The sequence below is a fragment of the Haplochromis burtoni genome, unplaced genomic scaffold, assembly GCF_018398535.1.
Source record: "Haplochromis burtoni strain Fernald_Lab_line unplaced genomic scaffold, NCSU_Asbu1 Contig_573, whole genome shotgun sequence".
Taxonomy (NCBI): Eukaryota; Metazoa; Chordata; class Actinopteri; order Cichliformes; family Cichlidae; genus Haplochromis; species Haplochromis burtoni.
In genome coordinates, this window is record NW_024582934.1 from 233556 (window position 1) to 256370 (window position 22815).

Here is a 22815-nt window from a genome sequence, read left to right on the forward strand (position 1 = left end):
TCCTCTTTCTGGCGCAAAGTGGGCGATAAACAAACAAGAAAGACGGGACTTGCGGCAGAAAAAACGATCAGCTGGTCATTGATCAGTTTCATGATTGAAGTAGCAAAGGGGGAGGGAGGGGAGAGAATGAGAGAAGAGTCAGCTTTGTAGCAAAGACAGAATAACTCCAGCTTTGTATTTTTGTTTTTGTTTTTGGGTTTTTTTTTTTTATTCTACCTGAAGTATGGAACAAGTCTCTTCCTTTTCACATCAATATGGAACTCCGACGGCCAGTCCAGCTGTGGCTCCATATATCAGTTGTTAAGCTTAACGTGGAAATACTATGCAAACATTCAGACATGCACTTACACACTTGCTTTACTCCTCTGGGATAGTTTTCTCTGAGATGAAATGACACTGTTTGGAAGCATAGCGAGGCTCCAAAGGCTCCACCAGACCACCAACAGGTCTCGCAGACAACAGCTCTATCACGTGACACATACTGCTCCGATGCGCCAAGCTGGGCTACGCCAGGTAGCGCGTTTTGTGAGGTGATTTTGTGATACTTCGGATCGGATTACATTTTTTATTTCTCTCCGATATCCGATCCAGTAATTTAGGTCAGTATCGGAACGATACGTATCGGTCCTTCTCTAATAACAACTAGCAGTTATAATAATTGACTTATGTTTTAAATTTTTCATCAGGAAAAAGTACTAAAAATTGACCATAAAAAAATAATACATTATCCTTTGATTTTGTTTTTATCTAGAACATGAATTCACTCTAATTCAGCTTATAATTTAACATCAGTATTGTGAGGACTGTTTAAAAATAGTAGCTTAATGGAATGAACATATTTCTCCCTGTAGTTTAGTGATTAAGGCTCCATTAGCTAATAGTATTTCTGTTAAATATGTGTACTGGGTTTGCTATAGAAATTTGTCTTGCATTGTTGATTGTCCTTAGTGGCAGATTAGGCATTGTCTGAATGTGGTCCCTCTGATGAACTGCACTGGTTTTAGTTATTGGAATTCTTTTTGTTAATGTTTTTGATTCAGTGATTCCATTGTGTAGCTAATGTTTCGAATCATATGCATGGTATTATGAGATGCAGTCTCTGCATTGTTTTAGGAAGAGGTGGAAACCAATATCCCTGATTAATCACTGTTTGTAAGTATCAAAGTATTAGTTAATGATTTGGTGTAGAAGGGATTAGGACTCTCAGCGGGATCATTGTAAGATAATGAACAGATCAAACATTCACTTTATCTTTAACTCACAATAGCACTGTGCCTCCCAGCGTTGCATGTCATCTGTTGTTATTATATTATTTCCTTCTGCTTATTGAGGCTTGGCCCTGGTTATTTTGTGATCAGTGTGTCCAGCAGAGCCATATGAAACAGTTTAAATGCAATTACTCAGCGTTTGCTGATATTATCATCAAAACAGTGCTTTTATTAAGGCGCTAGGTTTGAAGGAACCCAAAGGGTCTTGTAACAGGGACCTGTGTAACATTAGCATCTACCTCACTTTAGTAATTTACTGTCTCCACAATCAACACAGTTGATTCCCTGTCCTACAGAAAGCTTAAATATTGCTTCAGTGAATACCAAATTTGTGGTATATATGGACACATGTATGTAAGCAAACACATTACCACCCTCCTAAAAGCAAAGTGAGGGGCAGAACTTTAAATAAATAAAATTGTGATAAATTTTCTCTTTCCTTACAGTACTTCCATTTCCTGTTGGCATAGGTTTTCAATATTTGATATAGTGCGAGACATCTGATACACCACTATTAGTTTAATTATTAAATAAAAATCAAAAGAGGCCAAACTGGGAATTATGTAGTTATTCTCTGCATTAAGGTATCTGTGTGCATATTTTTTCCCCCTCAAAGTTGAAAAATGTATAATTTCCATTAATTAGTGTTAATTACGGTAATTATATGCTTGTGCATGTAAAGTGTACCATGTTGTGATTTTTTTTTTTTTTTTTTTTTTTTGTGAGTTGTTTTCAAATTTTACCTATTACTTGAAAAACAACAAGAAAAAACAACTCAGTAATATGCTAATTAGTTTAGAGCCGTCTGTTAGTATATTAAACTGTCTCTGATATAATACAGTAACTGTAAAAGATTTCGGGCACATTTCCCGTATCTTTTTGCTAGCCATGTTCTTCCTGCATACACTAAACAGATTAAAACTAACAAATACAATTAGGTGTTTTTGCAGTCCCAGGCCTTATTTAAAGTACAACAGTAAGCGGAAAGCATTAGGCCTTGAGCACAGAGTGTCTTTGCTCACTGTTTCTTGTGTGTAGCAATGCAGTGCATGAAATTTCAGTATTAAATAGAGATTATATTTTGTGTTAATAAATTGTAATCAATTTCCAACTAATAGCATCGCTAGCCTTAAAGCTTTGAACATCTGCGATAATCAAAAGAAGTCTTTGCCAGCAAATTGTTGTGTGAGTGGTGCAAAGTCACACAACATGAACATCTGACACCACAAGTTTGCAGAGGGAGAGGGCAATTTTATTTAACTTGTCTGCTGTACTTTGAGTCATAAATGGTATAAATTGTATTGTATTATTCAGACCATTAAGCATGTCATGAATAAAAGATGAAACGGCATTTTTACAATAAGGAAAGTTGGAAAAGACTGAAGACAGAAACGATTTCCTGTAATATGATATCCTGCGTAATGTTTGTAGAACTGTATGCGGATACCTTGCAGCAACCTGATGTCATCTGCAGGTAACGTAGCGTAAACACAGTGGATAGCCATGCATAGTATTTGATGTCATTTAAATGCAGCTACCAGGAGTGACTTAAATTGTTAATTTTATTACAGCAGAGAAAAGCGAGTGTAAATTTTGTCACTAAGGTTTCTTTGCCATTATCAGGCCACCATTGTGAAGAGCATTTTGTTCTTAATGGTTTGCCTGGTTAAATAAAAGATTAAAATTGCTTGAAAGCCTGTGCCTGTGGCTCAAAGACAGTTGTATGTTTCTAACTATCTCTCTATACTTTTTGTCTCATTTATCTTCGCTCGCAGGCCACAGTACTTTAAGATCATTGAGGAATGTGTTTCTCAAATTGTGCTCCACCGTAGTGGCACTGACCCAGATTTCAGTTACCGCAAGCGCCTCGATGTCGACTTTAGCCACCTATTAGGCAAGTTGCACAATTTTGATAGCTTTTTTTTTTTTTTTTTAATTTATTTTTTTCAGTAGAGCACTGATAATTTCTGACTAGTTGTTTTTTGTTTTTCAGAGGTGTGCGTGGATAAATCTCGAATAGATGAATATGAACAACAAGCTTCGGAACTGGCACAGAAGGCAAGTAATGACAAAAGGAAGCAAAAATATAGCATGCTGACATTTAAACTAATGTGTTGTATAAAATAAGGTACTAATGAAACACAAACTCTTCTAAAAATCTAAATATAATGAGGCCATAGGAATAACAACCATATAGGTTTTTGTAAACATCAGTTAGCAACCGTGACATCTTGCTGTGGAATAATGACCAGACTGACCTTAAAATACGCAAACTTCATTTTAAAGTGAGATATAATAAAACAATGTTTTATTGTAATGTAGCAGTGTAATTGTATCTGTTTCTACCATTAGCTGAAATCAGCTAATTTCAAGTTATATTCCAAGTCAGTATTATGTGTGCTTGGTTGAATAAACTGGATATTTGGTGCTCTTTTTTTCAGTTTGATGAGGAATTTCTAAGCAGACAGGAGGCACAAGCTCAGCTGGTCAAGTGTGAAGAAAAAATAGCTGAACTCCAAGCAGAGCTACAGGCCTTCAGGTCCCAGGTACTTTTGTACATTTTGTTTTTATTCGAAACGGGATGTGAGATGTAAGAAAATGTTCGATTGGATTACTAATTAAAATCCCTTGAATATTGCATTGAAATTCAATTCAACTTTCTTTTCTTACTTTCCAATGGTGAGATGTTCTTGTTATTTAGGGTTGTGGCATAGGGGTGGGGGTTTTATTCACTGGAGCCTGCCGTTTGGTTTGACATAGAGGCTGCTCTACTGGCTAGCTGACACTAAGTCTAATAGGAATACTGACCAGTCCTCCATGTTGGCCATTTCTAATTCTCTGATCTCTATCCCATAAGAGGAAATTGTTCTAAAAGCAATTTATTCTGACAACCCCTTCAGCCCCCCCTTCCCATACCACAACACTCCAGAGAGTTACTCCTACACCCTGGCACTGCAAGATAACTACACACTCAGAGAGAGGAAAAGAACTTCCTTTTTTTCCATGATAATTTTTCAATTTGAGTGAGCAAACACAGGATGAATACTCAAATACTGCCTTGGTTCAAATGGTGATGGTACATTTAACCGGTGCAGGTGCATGCATACATACTTTGTCTCTTTGTCTTTGACCATGCCTGTATCAGTCTCGCTCCCACCAAACAGACTTTCACTCGTGCTTGTTAATTCAGCAAAGGTGTTCTTCCCTGCAGACGCAGAATAAGAGCCCAGGGCTGACCTTTAGTCGGCGTCTTTAATCTAAAACTGGTGCATGGATCAATAAGCCATTTGCTCTATATGATACAATTTACAAAGCTATAGCATTTCTGTTTTTTTGTATTTTTGAAAAAACATCATTGTGTGTATGATCTTAACAGTATCTGGACCCTTTCTGAGCATTTGGCCTTTACTGAATGGTTGAAAGAGTACAGCTCTGGTATCCATACCGTAGAGGTATTACACAGGAAAGAATACAGAACATGGTGTATAAGCACATTTTGTTTTGCTTTTGGTCTCTCCAATAAGTCGTTTTTCTTTGTTTTCTTTGACATGTGAATTCACTGCCACGTGATATTTAAAAAATAAATAAATAAATGAAATACGAAGGCGTTCATTCTGCAGAAAATACATTTCAAGTTGGAAGCTAAGTGCAATAGCATGGAGCCCTAAACTATGAACTCTGGGACTGGCTGATTGAGATGTCGTATCATCAGCCTTGTTCAGCCTGTTTTGTAAATTTAATTGATGATGTTGTATTTCAAGTATAATTTTTTAAATTCCAGGCTACAGTTTACTGTTCAATTCAAAACTGCTTCAGTTCTGAGCTCTGTGCGTGCATGTGTGTGTGTGCGTTTATTTCTACTTCTATAGCTGAATTTTATTTTGCTTGAATTTTCAGTTTGGAGCTGTACCCGTGGGGCCGGCCAATGCTGGACAGGCATCATCTTCTTCAACAATCCCATCTGGGGTTCCAATTCCTGCTCCAGCATCTCTTGGGCCAGTCCCACCACCACCTCCCCCTCCGCCTCCGTTACCTGGTTGTCCTGCACCACCTCCACCACCTGGAATGCCTCCTCCGTTTGGTGCTCCCCCACCACCCCCTCTTGGATTTGGGGGTGGTCTAGGCTCACCTACCCACCACACTCTGCCTTATGGCCTCAGGCCAAAGAAAGAATTCAAGCCTGAAACCTCCATGAAGCGCCTGAACTGGTCCAAGGTAAGACTCACAGATGTAACATACTACAGTTGGTACAATGCACCGTAGTGTATGTTACATTATAAAAAATGAAGTATTTCAAAAACTTTGAAAGAAGAAACTAAAATTTAGGCCACGTAGAGACCCTCTACTTCGTTCCTGATGTTTATTGGCAGCTCCTGCTAAGTACAGGTGTTTCTCTGAGAATTAAACAACAACTTTCTCACTTTGTGCCAAGACAGAAATAATTGAAAATAACAGATGATCAGATGCTATTGTCAGAGCAGCCTCTGTGGTACTAATACAGATGTTGTTATCCGCAAAGCAATATTAGTTCACACCACCAGCGATGTTAGTTTGTGGTTTGATTAATAATTTAATGTCAGATTCACAACAGTACAGATGTTCAGCAAATTAAACCAGATGTTTGAAATTTACAGAGAACATTCTTGTAGGACATGTGGAGAACCTGTCCTGTAGCTGTGGAAGACCCTTGCATATGGCTGTGTTTGGGACAAAGCTGTTGTAAAACTTTCTCATTAATAAGAGTTCAACTTCCAACTGTTGCCCACAAACAGCAGTCCTAATGCAGTGACACTCATTTATCACTTTCCTAATAGAGTGGCACTTAGTAAGGGTATCTTTGCTGAGGTCAGTGACCTGTCTTGCAATTTTAAACAAGGTGATCCACATCTGCACCAGAGTTTCATGGTGTTAATTTGACCATTCTTCATTTCTTCATCATATAACAAGAACTTGAAAGGTTTGGCTTTGGTGGACATACAAAAATACAGCTGGCAATTTACACATGTAATAGATACAGGAGGAAGTCAGCTTTCCGTTAGTGTTGCATTTCATTGGACTCTGCTTAATCTAATATTCACAAGTGTTTTAGTAAGGTCCGGCATATTGAGTCACGCAACAATGTTTGTATCTTGGCTCTAATTGCCTTTCAAAGCCAGTTGCTGACAGTGACAACGAGATCAGTTTAATATAACTACAAACATATGCAGTGAAAGATAGTTGATTCTTCAAAACATCAGCAGTGCTACCAGCGTTTGGTGATTAAAGGAAGTATTCACTTTGAAAATATTCTTTGATAGACTATGGATTCAATTTAAAGACTCCTCAATATATTTTTAAAATTAAGCTTGAGGTTTTACCAACTTCTATCTATTTATCTACCTGCTTGTCTGACTTTCTTTATTTTAGTCTGTATTGTAGGTTCTGCTGACTTTGTTATTGTTCCAAGGAGGAAAACTATTTCATTGAGTAATGGGAATACTGTACTTTATATTAATCTGGAAAGTAATGCAAATACCTGGTGGTGTGCTTATTGTTATTTATTTATAACATTTGGTGTCAGTCTTCATGGGAAACTATATCTCGAGGCTTTAATATGACTAATAAATAATTAAGTAATCTTTATATTTCTCTGTCAAGCCCTAACTGGTTTATTAAAGATGTAAATTATGGCTGTGTATTTTAAGATTCGTCCCCAAGAAATGTCAGAGGGCTGTTTTTGGGTGCGGGTTGATGAGGACCAGTATGCAAAGCCAGATCTGCTCAACAGAGTTGCTCTTACTTTTGGATCACAGAGAACAGGTAAGACCATCTACTTTTTAATGCACTTATTTAATTTCCATCTGTCAAGGTGGTGCATTGTATTCTGAGAAGGCTTGGTTATCCTTTACACTCTTATCGCTACGTTGGATACACTGTGTATGTTAACGCAGGTCAACAGCAAGCCAAACTCAATTTTCATGAGCCAGGAAACTGAGCGTCTTGCTCCTTTATTACGGTATTCTCGACGGCTTACAATCTTTTACAATTGTGGCTTGAATAACTCGATTAAAGTGCTGAGTGAAAAGCCATTGCTTTCGATGGTGTATATAAAGTAGGGCTGCACGATTAATCGTTAGAAAATCGCGATCTCGATTCATACTTATGTGCGATCTCATTTCCAAATGACAACGATTTAAAAAAAGAAAAAAAAAAGAAAAAAAAGACGACGACGATTGTACTGCATTTTGATCCGGGAAGTAATCTGCATGAAAACAAGCGCTCTCTCTTCCTGCTCAATAAATGACAAGGGCGGAGCCTTATACCACGTGATACAGAAGCTGGCTGCTAAAATTAGCAGGGAAAAAACAACGGAGAGCACGTCAGGGATGACGAGAAAGTGACAGGAGAAAATCCTTCCCGGTCAACCACCCAAACATCAATAACGGGAACCTTATACAGCGCTTCCCTATACATATCGAACTCAAAGAAATTACGGAGGCTATTACTTATCACCTGACCAAAGATATGGCTCCCATCAACACTGTGCAAAACGAGGGATTTAGGAAAATGATCAACACCCTAGACAAACGCTACACAGTGCCGTCCCGCAACTATTTTTCTATTGTTGCACTACCTGCTCTATACACGCAGTGTCGAGCAACGGTGGAGACAGAATTTCAAGCAGTACAACATTTTGCGGCAACAACAAAACGTGAGACATTTGTTGTTTTTATGTTTATTTATTGTTTTTATGTTCAGTCTCAACTGTTACGAAGTTGATGTGCAGTTAATAAGTGCAATAAATATTTATACTGGAAAAGAAAATCGTGAGAGAATCGTGATCTCAATTCTAAGCCAAAAATCGTGATTCTCATTTTATGCAAAATCGTGCAGCCCTATATAAAGATTCAGGCCACAGGAGATGAAGTTTAAACACAGCCAGGTTTTCTGTACCATGCTTTTTTCCCAACTGATTATAGCTTCTGCTTCCCTCAATGCATTGCGAACACATATTACTCCTTCAAAATAAGATACAGAAAAACTAATGCTGATTGTATAGAATATATTTTTAATTAAATGACTTTTTTTTTTTTAACATAACTTACCACAGTTGAAATATGACATTTTATCACTAAATTATTATGAACCATTTTTAATCTTTTACGTGGGACATCCTTCATAAACAGATGTTTTCACACAGTTAAGCATTTGTGTGTAATATATTATTTAACTTATTATTACATAATATTTCTTTGTTTTCTTTAACTTTTTTTTTTTTTTTAGAAATTTTCCGCACTCATCCATTCAGTTCACTCATCTAGACAGTTGTGTACATTAGTTTGTGTTCAGCACTGCTTTAAACTTTCTACTTCACTTTTTCTTCAGCCTTCTTGTCTCAGCTGGATGGTAAAAGTAATAATTAATAATTGTCTTAATTAAGATACTTCAGCAGTATTACTCTGGGTTTATAAGCATTGTGCAATCAATGAACCTTAAAAGAAATGGTCTTTTTTTTTTTTAGATACAGAATAATTTAGCTGAAAAGCAACAGAAACTATAAATGGTTAAACAACAAAAATTAATTAATAATTAGTCAGTGTTGGTCAAGTTACTTGAAAAAAGTAATCAGTAACTAATTACTGATTACTTCCCCCAAAAAGTAATCTCGTTACTTTACTGATTACTTATTTTCAAAAGTAATTAATTACTTAGTTACTTAGTTACTTTTTAAAAACACGATTTACAACCTGAATAGGTGATAAAGCGATAGATCTTTTAGCCCAATTCTACTTTTTCTGCATAATCCATCATACAAAATGTAATCAAATGGAAAAGTCTCTATTTAAAACTTGTTTTATTAGTTTTAAGCTTTTAACTTTATGCATCAAGCAAAAATTAAATTATGTGTTCGGTATAAAAAGAAGTTTTCTTCCCACGCACAAGGGACACTAATGTTTTTGTCACTCTTTATGGAACCAAACTCAAAGTAAGGTCAGTACTTCCACGCTTTAAACGCTGCACGCTCATACTCTCTCCCGCACTCGATATATGATCCATTGTTGATCTGCAGACAGCTGTTGTCACGAACGTCACACTCGCTTATGTCACTGTCATGAGACATTCTCGCAAAAAAATCTCTGTTTTAGTAACGCAGTAACGCAGCGTTCCTACGGCAAAGAAACGGTAATCTAATTACCGTTTTTGCAATAGTAATCCCTTACTTTACTCGTTACTTGAAAAAAGTAAACAGATTACAGTAGCGTTACTGCCCATCTCTGTAATTAGTAAATATAAAATAAAAAGAAAATAGAGGGCTGACTATAGTCTGATCTCGGCCTTGTCATGAACAGCTTTATGCACCAGGTGCAGCCCACTATCTGATTCTTCGGCCACATTGGAACCCATTCATGGTCACTGGCGGGCTTTCTGGACACTCGTTGCCTAGGTAACCCTCTAATGTATTTACTACCATGTCTTATCGGGGATAGCTGTTGTTAGTTGCTTGAATCTCTTGCCTGGAAGTCGATTAAACTCTTGGGACATTATTTGTTGTTTTATGTCCTTCATTGCAAAATTGCTTCCATGGAGATTTAGACTAGGGCTGGGTATCGTCACTGATTTCTAGAATCGATTAAATTCCGATTCACAAGGTCCAGGTGTAAGCGTCACAGCAGATGCTTTTGTGTCAAAGTAGCTGAAGATAAAACACAGAAAAACATGAAGGTGATTTTCCTGGCCTGGGATTTTATAAAAATATTCTGCAGTACATCAAAAACGAAAGAAAACCATTAATCAACATATGAACATTACCTCTAAAGTTACAGCGGTTTTATTAGAGACACGGTTAAGCATTATGTATTTTGAATAATTTTAAAAAGTTTAAATTTGTTCAGTATTGAACAGCAGAAATGAGATTTTCTTTTCGGAAGAATGTAAAAGGGAAAAAAACAGCGGCTGACAGCGCTGTAAACAACAATAGATTTGTGCGTAACAAGCAAGAGATTAATGAAGAAAGGGAAACTGTTCTTGAAGTACAGAGAGAGAGAGAGAGAGAGCGAGAGCTGTGCATTGCGGTGGAAGCAAAACAGTAAAAGTCAGAGTGAATTCATGACGATGTTTATGTGAAGCGTTTGGATCTTCTTTTGCTGCTGGTTCGGTCAATACTGTTTGGAGAGAGATCAAACTAACAGCTTTAGAATCGGCTCATAAAGGGCGTGAACACAAAGCGCGGACCCGCCGACAGATCAGAATCAGCGAGCTGTCGGCTTTCAGCCCCAACCGTGAGAAAGGCGGCATTTAAGAAAGGCGGTGTTTAAGTCTATGTGCAGAATCCGTGTACCTGCTCTCATTTACTGTCTTAACTGTTTGGTGGTTCTTGAAATTTTGTGAGATGTCACCAGAGATTCTGGCATTTCGGGCAAAATAAATTTATATTAAAAAAATCGATTCAGGATTTTAATGAATCGATTTTACGTTATCCAAGCCAGAATCTATTTTAATCGATGAATCGATTATAAAAACCCACCCCTAATTTAGACCAACTGAAGCACCAGTGCTAACACATGAAAGCTGGATTCTGACTTGGGCAAATTCCCATAAATGGTAGCTTCAAGCCACTGACCCCTGAAACAGTTACATACTCCATACGTGTGAGTTGTCATACCAACTCACACGTATGGATCGTTTGTTTAGCCAGTCCTATCCCTGAGAAAGTACTTTAATGTGCTGGGGAAATATCAAAATAATATTATTATCACAGTATTACTGGTTTTATAGAAATGATTCTTTCCTATATTTAAATAGACTGCTTGTGCAGTGACTTTTTTCTTTTTCTTTTTCTTTTTTTTTTTTTTTAAAGTAGTAGTTTCAGTACTAGCACTCCTTGTGGAATCAGACTGTTTTGTATTTTGGTGACTATTTTAGTGGTGATATTGCATAATAAAACACCATACTCTTACTGCCTAAGACATTAGTGTAGCTGGTTATATCTGGAATATTCATGTACAAGGTTGTTGGAATGATTAAAGCTTGAGTAGGAGGTAGCAAGAGATGTTATCCCTCCCCGGTGTTTCATTTATTAGTCCCTTCACTGATGATTTATTCACGTCTTGTGTTTTCTTTCTTGTCTTGTCACTGCTTCAGCTAGCTTACGCCAATTTGAATTATTCATCCAGGTGTTATCTACCTGTCACAACTCTATGGCGTTCCTCTCAAGGCACAGTGCCCCCTTCTCCCTCCCTTACACACCAATGCAACCCTAGCTCCCTATAGTCAAAGTGTTGAATAATGGAGGCAGATCTAAAGGGCAAACAGGTAGACAGACAGTCAAACAGGTGTTCTTTGGGGATGGCAAAGGAGGGATGTTCACCTGAAGACATTGTACTTTCCTGTTAGGTTAATGACCTTACGTCTGCACATTTTCACAGAATTTTATTTTCCAGCTTTCATGAAATACATGCCTCATCTTATGGGCAGGCACGCAAAAGCGGTTCAGCTCTGTGCCGTTCCAACTGCTTGGTTTGTTACTGTTAACGGGCAATGCATTTTAGATTTGGTGAGAAAGAAACATTTGTCTTTCACATCATTTGAAAGGTTGTTCTCCTCACGGTTTTTTCCAGTCCCAGTGGAGGTTGTAGGAGCAGGATGACTGGTAGGTTGTGCAATCGGACCCAGCTGCTACCACTAGCGCGGGTCATCAAGTGAACTTACATGTGTACGTGCTTGTGGGTTTGTTTTCTTATTAACACAGCCGTGTAGCATCATGTTTCATCTCACTTAAGAGCAGCAGCATCTGGATCAGCATTAAACATTAAACGGGACACAATGTGAAACAGTATTCACTCAGTTTGCCTCATTAAATATGGATTCATATTTCTTGAAACTTCCTTTTTTTTTTTTTTTGGTGATGTTTATTCCTCTAAGTAGTTTTCTAAGACAATTCCTGTCACCCACACTGTTGGGTCTGTGTTTCCTCGAGCCCTGCTAGTTTAGAGACTTATTCTTGTTAACGACAAAAACAAGACGAACATCTTTTACTTGCTAGCAAGGGAAGTTTTTGGTCAAAAACCAGCTCTTGGAGCTCGCGCTCCTAAACTGTCTCCAGCCCAAAATCCTTCAAAGAGCAGCTTCCCTCGCAGCTATTTATTGACAAACTGTTACAGTTCACACAATACACAACACAGCACCTCCTCGGTAAAACCAGAGAATGTCTGCTGAAAATACAGCTGTGATGGTCTTTTTCCCAGATTTTGTGTGTGTTAAGTCTGATTGTTGAATGTTGTCATTATGTTCTTAAATTTGTACAGTCTTGGTTCAAGCAGTAGGATCAAGACATTCCTTTGATCATGAGCACCTCTCCAGTAGGGATGGGTATCGTTTAGGTTTTATTCGATACCAGTACCAAACCGGTACTTTTGAAACTGTGCCGGTGCTTAAACGGTGCTTAAAGAAAATATAACTATTTGCGACTGCTTTTTGTGTGCTCTCTGTGTTTATGAACAGTTGGTATAAAAAGCAAGAAACAGACAAATGCATATATGCTCTTTTTTTTCTTAGATAAATTATGCAAATATGCTGACTTAATCAATAAAAATTAATGAAAAAATTCCAGCGAGGAACACAACTGAGGCAACATGTTACTTTAATGTTTGTAAGGTTATGCCTGTAGTGTAATGCAGTAATCATAAAGCAGAATTAAGCACAGGAGACAGCCTGGTGTGCATGGTAGATGGGTTCTAAGAATGTAATGCATTAATAACTCTTGTGCTTTCTTGTGGATGTTGATCTATCTTGAAAGCATTTTGAAGGCTCTATTCGTCTAGGTCTTCCCCCAAGGTAGAAGGTTTTTTTTTTTCATTGTCTTAGTTCATATTTTGACTTTCATAACATTAACATTACATTCATCCTAGCTATAGTTTTCTATTTGGATTGTTGACCTTTATTTGATTATAGTGTCACTAGTTAGTGACTTAGCTTGTCAAGATCTGTTTTCTGTTTATTGACTCAGCCAAAATAACTCTTTATTAGTGGACTTGCAAAGAATAGTGCAGATACATTGATTTTTTTGCCTGTAAAGTGCTCTTCAGAACATCAGAAAAATAATCCTGTTGAGCTTGAGGTATTTTTATATATATTTTTTAATCCGTAAAGTTTTATGATACTATAGCAGTGGACATTTGCACTAACTTGCAAAAGAGGGAGGGAAATTGTAATTGCCGGTTGGAAGACTTTCCTCTACATTTGTCCTTAAATTTCATGTTTTGTCAACCAAGTGGTTATTTTTGCTTTTGCTTTTTTAGAGGCTGTTTTCCAGTTAGAGCCATATATGTAATTTTGACAAATGCAAACTGAGGAGAACCAAACTATTCTGACAAGCCCAGAGCTGTCACTAGTAAAATCATTATCACCTTCTAGGATTTAATTACAGAGGGGGCTAAGTAAAACTGGACATAATTAACATGAGAAAATACCTACGTGTTGGTTTCAAGCTACAATTCAAAACAGTTTTTAATTGGGCATTTTAGTATACTTTTAAATGTGTTGGTAATTTTGTGTATAAGATAACAAAGTTAAATTTGTGGCAGCACCGTATCATTGAACCTATTTTTCGGATCGTAAGGCGCACTGGATTATAAGGAGCATTAAGCGAAACAAAACAGTCAGATAAGTCAAACTTTACTCAACTCATTCTTCTTGCTTCCTTCACTTCCGTACCATTGATTCATTAATGTTGAATTCTCTCGCAGCTGCTCTATTCCCATGTTCTTGCAGTATATTAATGACTAACCTTGTATTGTGGATGGATTATCTCAGTTGTTCTCCTGTCTGAAGTTTGGTCCGTTTACAGCATCCTGCCATGCGATTGCGTTTGTTCTTAACCCTTGGGAACCCTCACGTTAACTTCTATAGAGTGGAAAAAAGTTAGCATTCATGATCCAGCATGATTGGGTTTATGTTATACTAACTTAGCTGTGTCGCTAGCGGTCACACAGCATATCATTATATACCAGCTAGCCCAACTTCAGTAACCCTACAAAAATTTTTCAGAAATCTCTCAGACAGAACAGGATATATCATGTTGGGGTGGAAACTAGCGAGCTAACTTCCTGCTAACTTCTAACTCCGTTAAAGCCGTAGCTGTAATGCTCCGACAATCCATCAAAGTGGTGTGGCTTTGTAGCTTACCAAAGTTGTGCTAAAACATTTTTTGACAGATTTTTGAGTGTCGTGTATTACGTACAATTGGTTTGAGGTCAGTAAGCACAACCAGAATTTAGGGCTGCCACGATTAGTCGACTAGTCACGATTACGTCGACTATCAAAATCGTCGATGACTGATTTAATAGTCGACGCGTCGTTTGAAGCTTTGTAAGATCACAAAAGACGCAGGAATAAGTAGCAGGATTTAAGAGTGTAATAACGGACTGAAACAGAAGATGGCAGCACTGCATGTACAAGGATGCCAGCTGCCGTTAAACCCCGAAGAAGAAGAAGCTGTGTCCCAGAATTCATAGCGCAGCCCAGCTCAGTTTCCAACAATGGCGGCAGCTAGTTAGTTTTAATATTACTCTTATTATTCTTTCTGGGTCACAAAATAAACGTTTAACATATTTTCAGGCGAGAATGTAGCTGTGTAAACCTCAAATATCTGCTCAGTTTATCAAGACACCACATATTTTCAAAAGCGCTCCGACGTTTTCGGAGACGTCTGTTACCCACTAGCTCGATAGCTAGCCGGGGGCTAGGCTCACTAGAGCCGTGAGAACACCGGACTCCCGGCAAATCGTTTTCAAACCCACCGCCGTCTTTCGCTACTCAGGTTAAACATGATATATGAGTCACTTAGATAACTTAAAAATGTTATTGTTTGGCTTTTTTTAGTATTTTATTTGTTCCTGAGTAAATCGGTTTGGCTGAGATTAAAGTTATAGTTTTTACACAGCTGAATAAACGTCAAGCAGACAGCTGATTATCAGAAGTGTGAGATGCTCGAGAATTTACTCCGGTGTCCTGTTATATTTTAGATAGCAAGGAGTTTATTAAACTTCACCGAAACAATCTGCAAATTTCATTAAAATTTAATAAACTATCATCTTGTCTTTATTTTTAGTTAGCACCTTAAACACTTAAAGCTGTAAGCTAATGATAGTTATATAAGAGCAGATGCTGCTGGTGCAATAAGCTGTACGTTTTACGTCCAATGGATGATGATCTGATTAGTCGACTAATCGCAAAAATAATCGGTGACTAGTCGACTATCAAAATAATCGTTTGTGGCGGCCCTACCAGAATTCATACATAAGGCGCACCGGATTATAAGGCGCACTGTCGATTTTTGAAAAAATGAAAGGGATTCAAGTGTGCCTTATAGTCCGAAAAATACAGTACTTTATCAGAATCAGAATCCTGTTTATTGGCCAAGTATATGTGTAGACACATGCAAGGATTTGGTTTGATTTGGTTCCGGTAGATGGTGGCTCTCAAGCACAGCAATGTAAAACACACACACACACACGTACATTACACATGCATACACATACATACACAAAGCTGAGTAAACCAACTATAAATAACTAATCTAAACTTATATACATAAAATACAGAAATGAAATGAGGTGGAATGAATGTTTGTGAATGTTATGTTCACTTTTCTTCGAGAATTGGATTGTTTTTAGTAGAGACATATCTACAACATGTACTAAGTACAAGTCCTGTTTATATTAAAAAAAAAAGGTTTAGGATTTCAGTACCATTCTATTAAATTTAATCTAATGCCAAAGATGAATTTTTTGTCTCATTATTAAAGAAAATGATTGGATTACATTAATCATTCATGAAACAAAAAATATTTTTGTTATTGCTTAAAATCTTATTTAAAATCCTTTATGGTAGTTTTTGGTAATTTAATTTAATTTTAATTTAACATTATTTGGGTTGTCACGTGAGGGTAGGAAAATAAATTGATCTGTAGTTAGACAGCTTCCCTTTTATACTTAGGTTTTATTTCACTACAACAGACTGGTGTAGTGTCTGCATTATAGTAGATGCTGCACCAGTCTGTCAGTCTCCTGTGACACTCTCCCCTCACTTATGAACAAGATCCTGAGATACTAAAACACTTGGGGCAGCAGCTTATCCTTGCCTTGGAGTCTGTGCACCATCCTTTTCCAGCTGAGACTCATGGCCTCAGACTTGGAGATTCTAATTCTCATTCCTGAAGCGTCTTAATCAGCTGCAAACTGCACCAGTGCAAGCTGGAGGTCAGCGCCCAATGAAGCCAACAGAACCACATAATCTGCAAAAATCAGAGACTTCCTCCACATCTTGGCTGCACACATAAATTCTATAAATATTATGAACAGAATATTTGACAAAGCTTTGGTGGAGACCAGCACCCACTGAGAATTATTCTTGGCAATGTAAACCAAGCTCTTACTATCATTGCATAGCGACAGAAAATGACTGAAAGCAACTACAGCTACAGTAAATGCACACGAAATGTAGCTCTACAGTAGATGCAGTTTGCCACATGCTGTACTCATGGAATGGTGTTATGTGACCAGAGGAGCTAGCAGCTGTTACCTTCCTGCCTATGGTTCAGGAACAGAGGTAACACCTTGGGCAAGCAGATTTTTTTCAGCCAAGAGTTGGACAGTCACCTCCGCAGGTTCCTCACTCCCAGGATGGTCATTGCTTTTTGTGCTGGGGCTTGAAGTGTAGCAGAACTGGTTCTCCATTTTATGTGTGAGATATGACCCAGAGGTCTCAAGTAGACCCAGCATGGACGAGGTCTCCAATGATGATAGCTTCCAGTTTGGGATGTTCCCAGTCCAAATAATGAATGTAGATATGGGGTCATTGTAGGGCTGGGCGATATGACCCAAAATTCATATCTTGATATTTTTTTAGCTGGATGGCGATATAAGACATATATCTCGATTTTTTTTTTTTTGATTTTTTTTTTAAAGCAATAAGTTAAGAACAAAAAGAGAGTTCTTAGTCACACTGTGTCCCAGATGTCACACGGGCACTTTTATTTACATACAGCGTAGATGTACACGAAGAAATTACTCAAAAATAAATTATCAGCATTTATTAAATAATCATGGTCCATAAATAAAAGAAAACAATGTTGTTTTTGTGCATAACAAAAAGCTCACAATTGTGCAGTCAGCTCGCTAACACGTTGACGCCGTCCAGCCCCACGCACGGTAACTCGCTAACGGAGATTTTCCGCTTTCATCTTGTCATTGCCTGCAGGTGAGGCTATGGGGGAGGCGGAGTTGTGTTCAGTGAAGGAGAGGCGAGGCCGAGTAACGTTGTGTAGAGACAAAAGTGGACGAAAGAGAGGCAAACCTGCGGCTCCACAAGTATAATTATAACGTAACATAGACGATATCGATATAAACGGTATTGTCACATCTTATGTCTCGTATGAAAATATATCGATATTTTTTAAAAAACTCGATATATCGCCCAGCCCTAGGTCTTTGTCCTTTAAAATGACAGATTAACCTTATTCCTGTTGCTACTCTGATACTTCAGTCCAGGATCCATGGCAAACAATCATTAACTACCCTACTTGCATTAAATATCCTGTCAGATATGATGACAACTTATACCTCTGGGGTCTGTGCAGACCCTATTTGGTAGGATGAGGTTTAACACTGCAGCAATTCAAACCTCAAACACGAGTATAGAAAGTTATTGTCGTGTTTTAACATAACTGTCTAAACAAAACCTAATTTGTAAAGTGTAAACATTACTTTGGACAGGGAAGTCAACTTCAGCTCGGCTATACTTATAATTAATTAATTATAATTTATACTTCTCCCCCACTTTCTTTCTCTTACAGCACCACTGCAGTTCAGCCAGTGGTAGTGCATGCAAGTAGACAGCTTTTCTTGTAAGCTCCCTTTAGACCATTCCCCCACTGCTTGCGTTCACAATAAAAAATAAAATAAAAAAAAACAAAACAGCAAAAACTCCCCAACTTAAGATCAACTTTTCAAAGCATCAAAAATGGGTGGTGCTGAGTGTAGCTCTGTGCATTGCATTGAATGTCAAAAATCTCACCATTTCTCATGCTAACCTTTTAAGGTGAACCACTTAGGAGCAAGCAGTTTGCAAAATTGCATTTCTTTGAAGAGTGACAGTTCCCAGTAGAGAAGCAGTAGGTCTAATAAAGCCACCCATACAGTAATTGTCTGAGGACCTTTGAGACAATCTTTTAAAGCCACTTACCAAGGCAATAGATGTTGACTTTAATAAGATTTAACGCTGCTTATGGTTACTCAATTATCCCTAATATATATGTTTACGATAACATTTACTGGCTATTAAATAATTAACCTCGTCCAAGCCCGCCCCTGTCTGTGCACACATGCAGAACCATGGCTGGGGGTTTCTTTTTTTTTTTTTTTGCTTCACTTAATCTTCCCAATGTTTTATCTGCTATTCCTGTTAGTCCCTGGTCAGTTCATGCCATTACAACTCCAGGCACGGACTCCCATTTCTCCCCACATTCTTCCTAAGATGTTATCATTTTCCCATTGCATATAGCTAAAAGGTTATATTAGTTTATTTCATATAGATTAAATCTCCCATTATCTGAGGGACAATTTTCCCATAAACATAGATAATAGGAATTGTAAACTTTAACATAAATAACTGTTTAGTGTAAAACTGTTGTTGTTGTTTGCTACATTTTCTTATCAGTCTTGGGCAAATTACAGCAATGTCTGGAACAAGTCTTTAATAAACACATTAAAAAATGATTCTTGTTTGTTATTGTTAATATTCCTCGTCTACTTTTACAGTGTAAGACAAGCACCTGAATCGGTGTGCTTACATACAGTGGCTTGCAAAAGTATTCGGCCCCCTTGAACTTTTCCACATTTTGTCACATTATGGCCACAAACATGAATCAATTTTATTGGAATTCCAGGTGAAAGACAATACAAAATGGTGTACACGTGAGAAGTGGAACGAAAATCATACATGATTCCAAACATTTTTTTTTACAAATAAATAACTGAAAAGTGGGGTGTGCGTAATTATTCAGCCCCCTGAGGCAATACTTTGCAGAACCACTTTTTGCTGCAATTATAGCTGCTAGTCTTTTAGCGTATGTCTCTACCAGCTTTGCACATCTAGAGACTGAAATCCTTGCCCATTCTTCTTTGCAAAACAGCTCCAGCTCAGTCAGATTAGATGGACAGCGTTTGTGAATAGCAGTTTTCAGAGCTTGCAGCAAAAGGTGGTTCTACAAAGTATTGACTCAGGGGGCTGAATAATTACGCACACCCCACTCTTCAGTTATTTATTTGTAAAAAAAATGTTTGGAATCATGTATGATTTTCGTTCCACTTCTCACGTGTACACCACTTTGTGTTGGTCTTTCATGTGGAATTCCAATAAAATTGATTCATGTTTGTGGCTGTAATCTGTCAACATGTGGAAAAGTTCAAGGGGGCTGAATACTTTTGCAAGCCACTGTAGGTCAGCTGTCTTGTCCTGTTTGATTTTTAATTGCATTTGCTATTTATTATGGTGTTAGCCAAAGTTAATTATTATATCTATAACTGAGACTTATCTTATGTTGAATAATCACAAATAGTAAATTAAACAAAGTTATTGTTGTTACAATGTCAGCTTCTGAACTCAAAGGTTTAATCTGCTCCCTTGACAACTGAGGGCCATAATTGCTGTCTTTGTGGTTACTGTATCAGTTGCTGAAGTAAGAAGCCATAAGGAAAGAATGGAGGTCTTAAGCTTCACCAGCAAACTCCAAAAGTCAGAGAATTAAAAGTGGTGTAGGCTTTAGCTCTGTTATAAGTCATTGTCACAGATTGTGTGGTGACCTGTGCAATGAATAACATCAAAACAACTGGAAAATAGTGTATTTATTTTCATAACTGCACACATATGTAACCACAGTTTTTGTTTTTGTTTTGTGGAACTGTTTTTGCCGAAAAATCCATGTGAACTTGGGCGGAATAATGTGACAAAATTGCACATCCATGTCAAAAGATTGGAAGTAGATGAGAATATTGTTTTACATTTTTTGTGCAAGCACAAGCACAACGGAAAATACGTTACAGAATGTTTAACTGGAACATTTCAGATTCTTATCTAGACATTAGATGTGAAATTTGCACTTTAGCTCCAGTCGCTGCTGTGAATGTGGCCAAAACAGTTATGCAGGTTTAAAATCTGGCAAACAATATGCCGATGCATGCGATGAGAGCAATCAGTCTGTGTAATGTGATCTATTCAAATGAGAGAAACAAGCCTCTGACATGTAATGTCTGATGTGATTATGACACAGTCATCATCAGCCATCGGTGTCATTGTTGCTTCAAATAAGTGTTGAATGTTAGAACATTACGCCTATTTCAATGAACAGAGAGATCTCAAAATTGTGTGATGCTTCTGCTTTTTGTTTGATTTTATTGGAAAGAAATCAAAATTGAACCTAAACTGTCATAACAATTATACATATTTCTTGGCAGTGCATATAGTACATGAACTCTTTCTATAGTCTCCAGCATCACTTTTCATTCAGTGTAGTGCTTTGTTATTTCTTGACTGACATCAAAAAGTCTAAAGTAATGCTTACTTCAAATAACACTGTCTTCTTCTTTTTTTCTGTTTGCTTTGTCTCTGCTTCATTACTTTCTCTTTTCTTTTTTTTTCTCTTGTTTTCTTTTGCAACTTCTGCTTGGCTGCATGATCTGCCTTGATGTTTGCTCTACAACAGAAACAAAAGGTTAGTAGATTTTTTTATTTTTTTTTAATTTTTTTTTTTTTTAATTATTACTTGCTTTTCTTATCTTGCAGCATCAGTTTTAGTTGGTCCCAAACTAATTTCAGATATGTTACTGTGGGAGTTTGTGAAATTGTAACCTGCATGTTAGTCATGCACTGAGGGATTTCAATTGATCTGTTAAAGAAGCATAACCCCCATTACTACTTGCACCTGTATAATTGTATAAAGGTGCATGACGCTGACCTGACCTTTCTGAGCAGTATTTCTCCCCTACATTTTTTCTATTTTCTTTTTTTTATTATTTACTTTTTTTTATAAAAGCTATTGAAATTTAAAAGGTTTTATATCTAGTTAAATCTGACAAACATTTGAAGTTGGGATTGTCTTGTACATTTTACTAAAGTAAAAGCAGTTAATCATTATTAAGATGCAGATTTGAAGACTGTAGTTTGTTCGTATTTTTACTCTTCGTACTCACCAGTGTTAAAGATAAGTCTTTGCAGGTAGGTAGTAGCTAATCTGAAGTATTTCGTGTTGCTCAAAATACTTGTTAGCCTGTTGGTTTAACATGAAGAGCCTCTTCTAACGCCTATAAAACTCTGTCCGTGGACCGTGTTACATGTGTTGCCAAAGCAACCACAGACTTGGATTTATTATGCGACCTTGTAAAGTTAAGTTGTAACATCATCCTTCAAGAGTGTAGACCTCCAGCCAGTGTTTTAACTCTGTGATTGATCGGTGAATTATTATCCAAGGAACTTGTGTAATTTTAGAAATTGCGTCAGTCTAAATGGAGTCTTTTAATTTTACAGTGAATTTAGTTTTAACTTGCCATCAGCAGTAGAGAGAAATAGTTTAGAAAAGTAGATGATTTAGTTTTATAAGCAAACACTATAACTTCAAATCTCCCTCCAATTTTTGATATATCGAATGCTTGCGCAGTGCATTCCCCTTTGGGGTGGTTGTATTGACATAAATAGTTGTAATATCAAAGGACTAAGATTTATTTATTTATGTTTTTAACATTTGATGAACTCAGAGTAAAAAAGACTTCTTTGTACTGTGCCTTTTACTTACTTGGACAGACAAGAAGAAAAAGCGGAGAAACAAACAAGCAAATGTACTGAGTGGGCAAGCAGAGAAGGAGCTGACAGCTCTCAAAAGTGTTGGCAATTTCTGTGATTTCACGGATAGCCTCTGGAGAAGCTCTTTGAGAGTATCAGTGTCAATAGATAGAGATAAAACATGTATAACATGGCTTTCCTTTGGGTGTTAGTGAGAAGACAAGGTGAAAATCACAGAACATATTCCAGTCGCTGGCAGGTGGGGAATTAAGTACTATGAGGAACATGTCCTCTTTTTACTGCACTACTCATGTCTCATCTGTTTGTTGTTGTAGCTTCTGGATCAGCCAGCAGTGATGGTAATTTTTTAAACATAATGGGCACTAGTTAAAACAAACCTGTAGAGACCTGCCTTTTTGGTATTCAGTTGGATTTGGTTAAATGTTTGTTTTCATAAAATGAACGATTATTTCTTTGAGAAGTAAACTGGGAATGACTAAATTAGTGGTGCTGTTTTTTTTTTTTTTTTAACATCATAAACTAAGCCAGGCTTAGGAAACACTAATATATTTTATTTCAATAAAGGAATATATTAATAATAAAAGCTAAGCCTACATGGTTGGATCAGCCATATTGTTAGGTCCATAATTTGTTGGACATTTGTTGGGCATTTTTTTTGTAATTTGCCACTGTTCAGCACCAGTGTTTTTTGGTTTTTTGGTGTCCCCCCCCC

The 22815-nt window shown here is 37.2% G+C and overlaps 1 protein-coding gene across 7 annotated transcripts in view; it reads left to right on the forward strand.

Annotated features, from left to right (window-relative positions):
• Positions 1 to 22815, forward strand: part of LOC102302025 (protein diaphanous homolog 3) — a 129079-nt gene that overhangs the window by 31890 nt on the left and 74374 nt on the right. For 5 of the 7 annotated variants that reach the window (XM_042214487.1, XM_042214489.1, XM_042214488.1 and 2 more), the window contains 6 exons: positions 3044 to 3162; positions 3262 to 3326; positions 3710 to 3814; positions 5166 to 5483; positions 6953 to 7067; positions 21010 to 21018. In XM_042214487.1, the coding sequence (XP_042070421.1) occupies positions 3044 to 3162; positions 3262 to 3326; positions 3710 to 3814; positions 5166 to 5483; positions 6953 to 7067; positions 21010 to 21018 (731 nt within the window). The remainder of the gene's footprint in view (positions 1 to 3043; positions 3163 to 3261; positions 3327 to 3709; positions 3815 to 5165; positions 5484 to 6952; positions 7068 to 21009; positions 21019 to 22815) is intronic. The other 2 variants (XM_042214490.1, XM_042214491.1) reach the window with 1 other exon arrangement.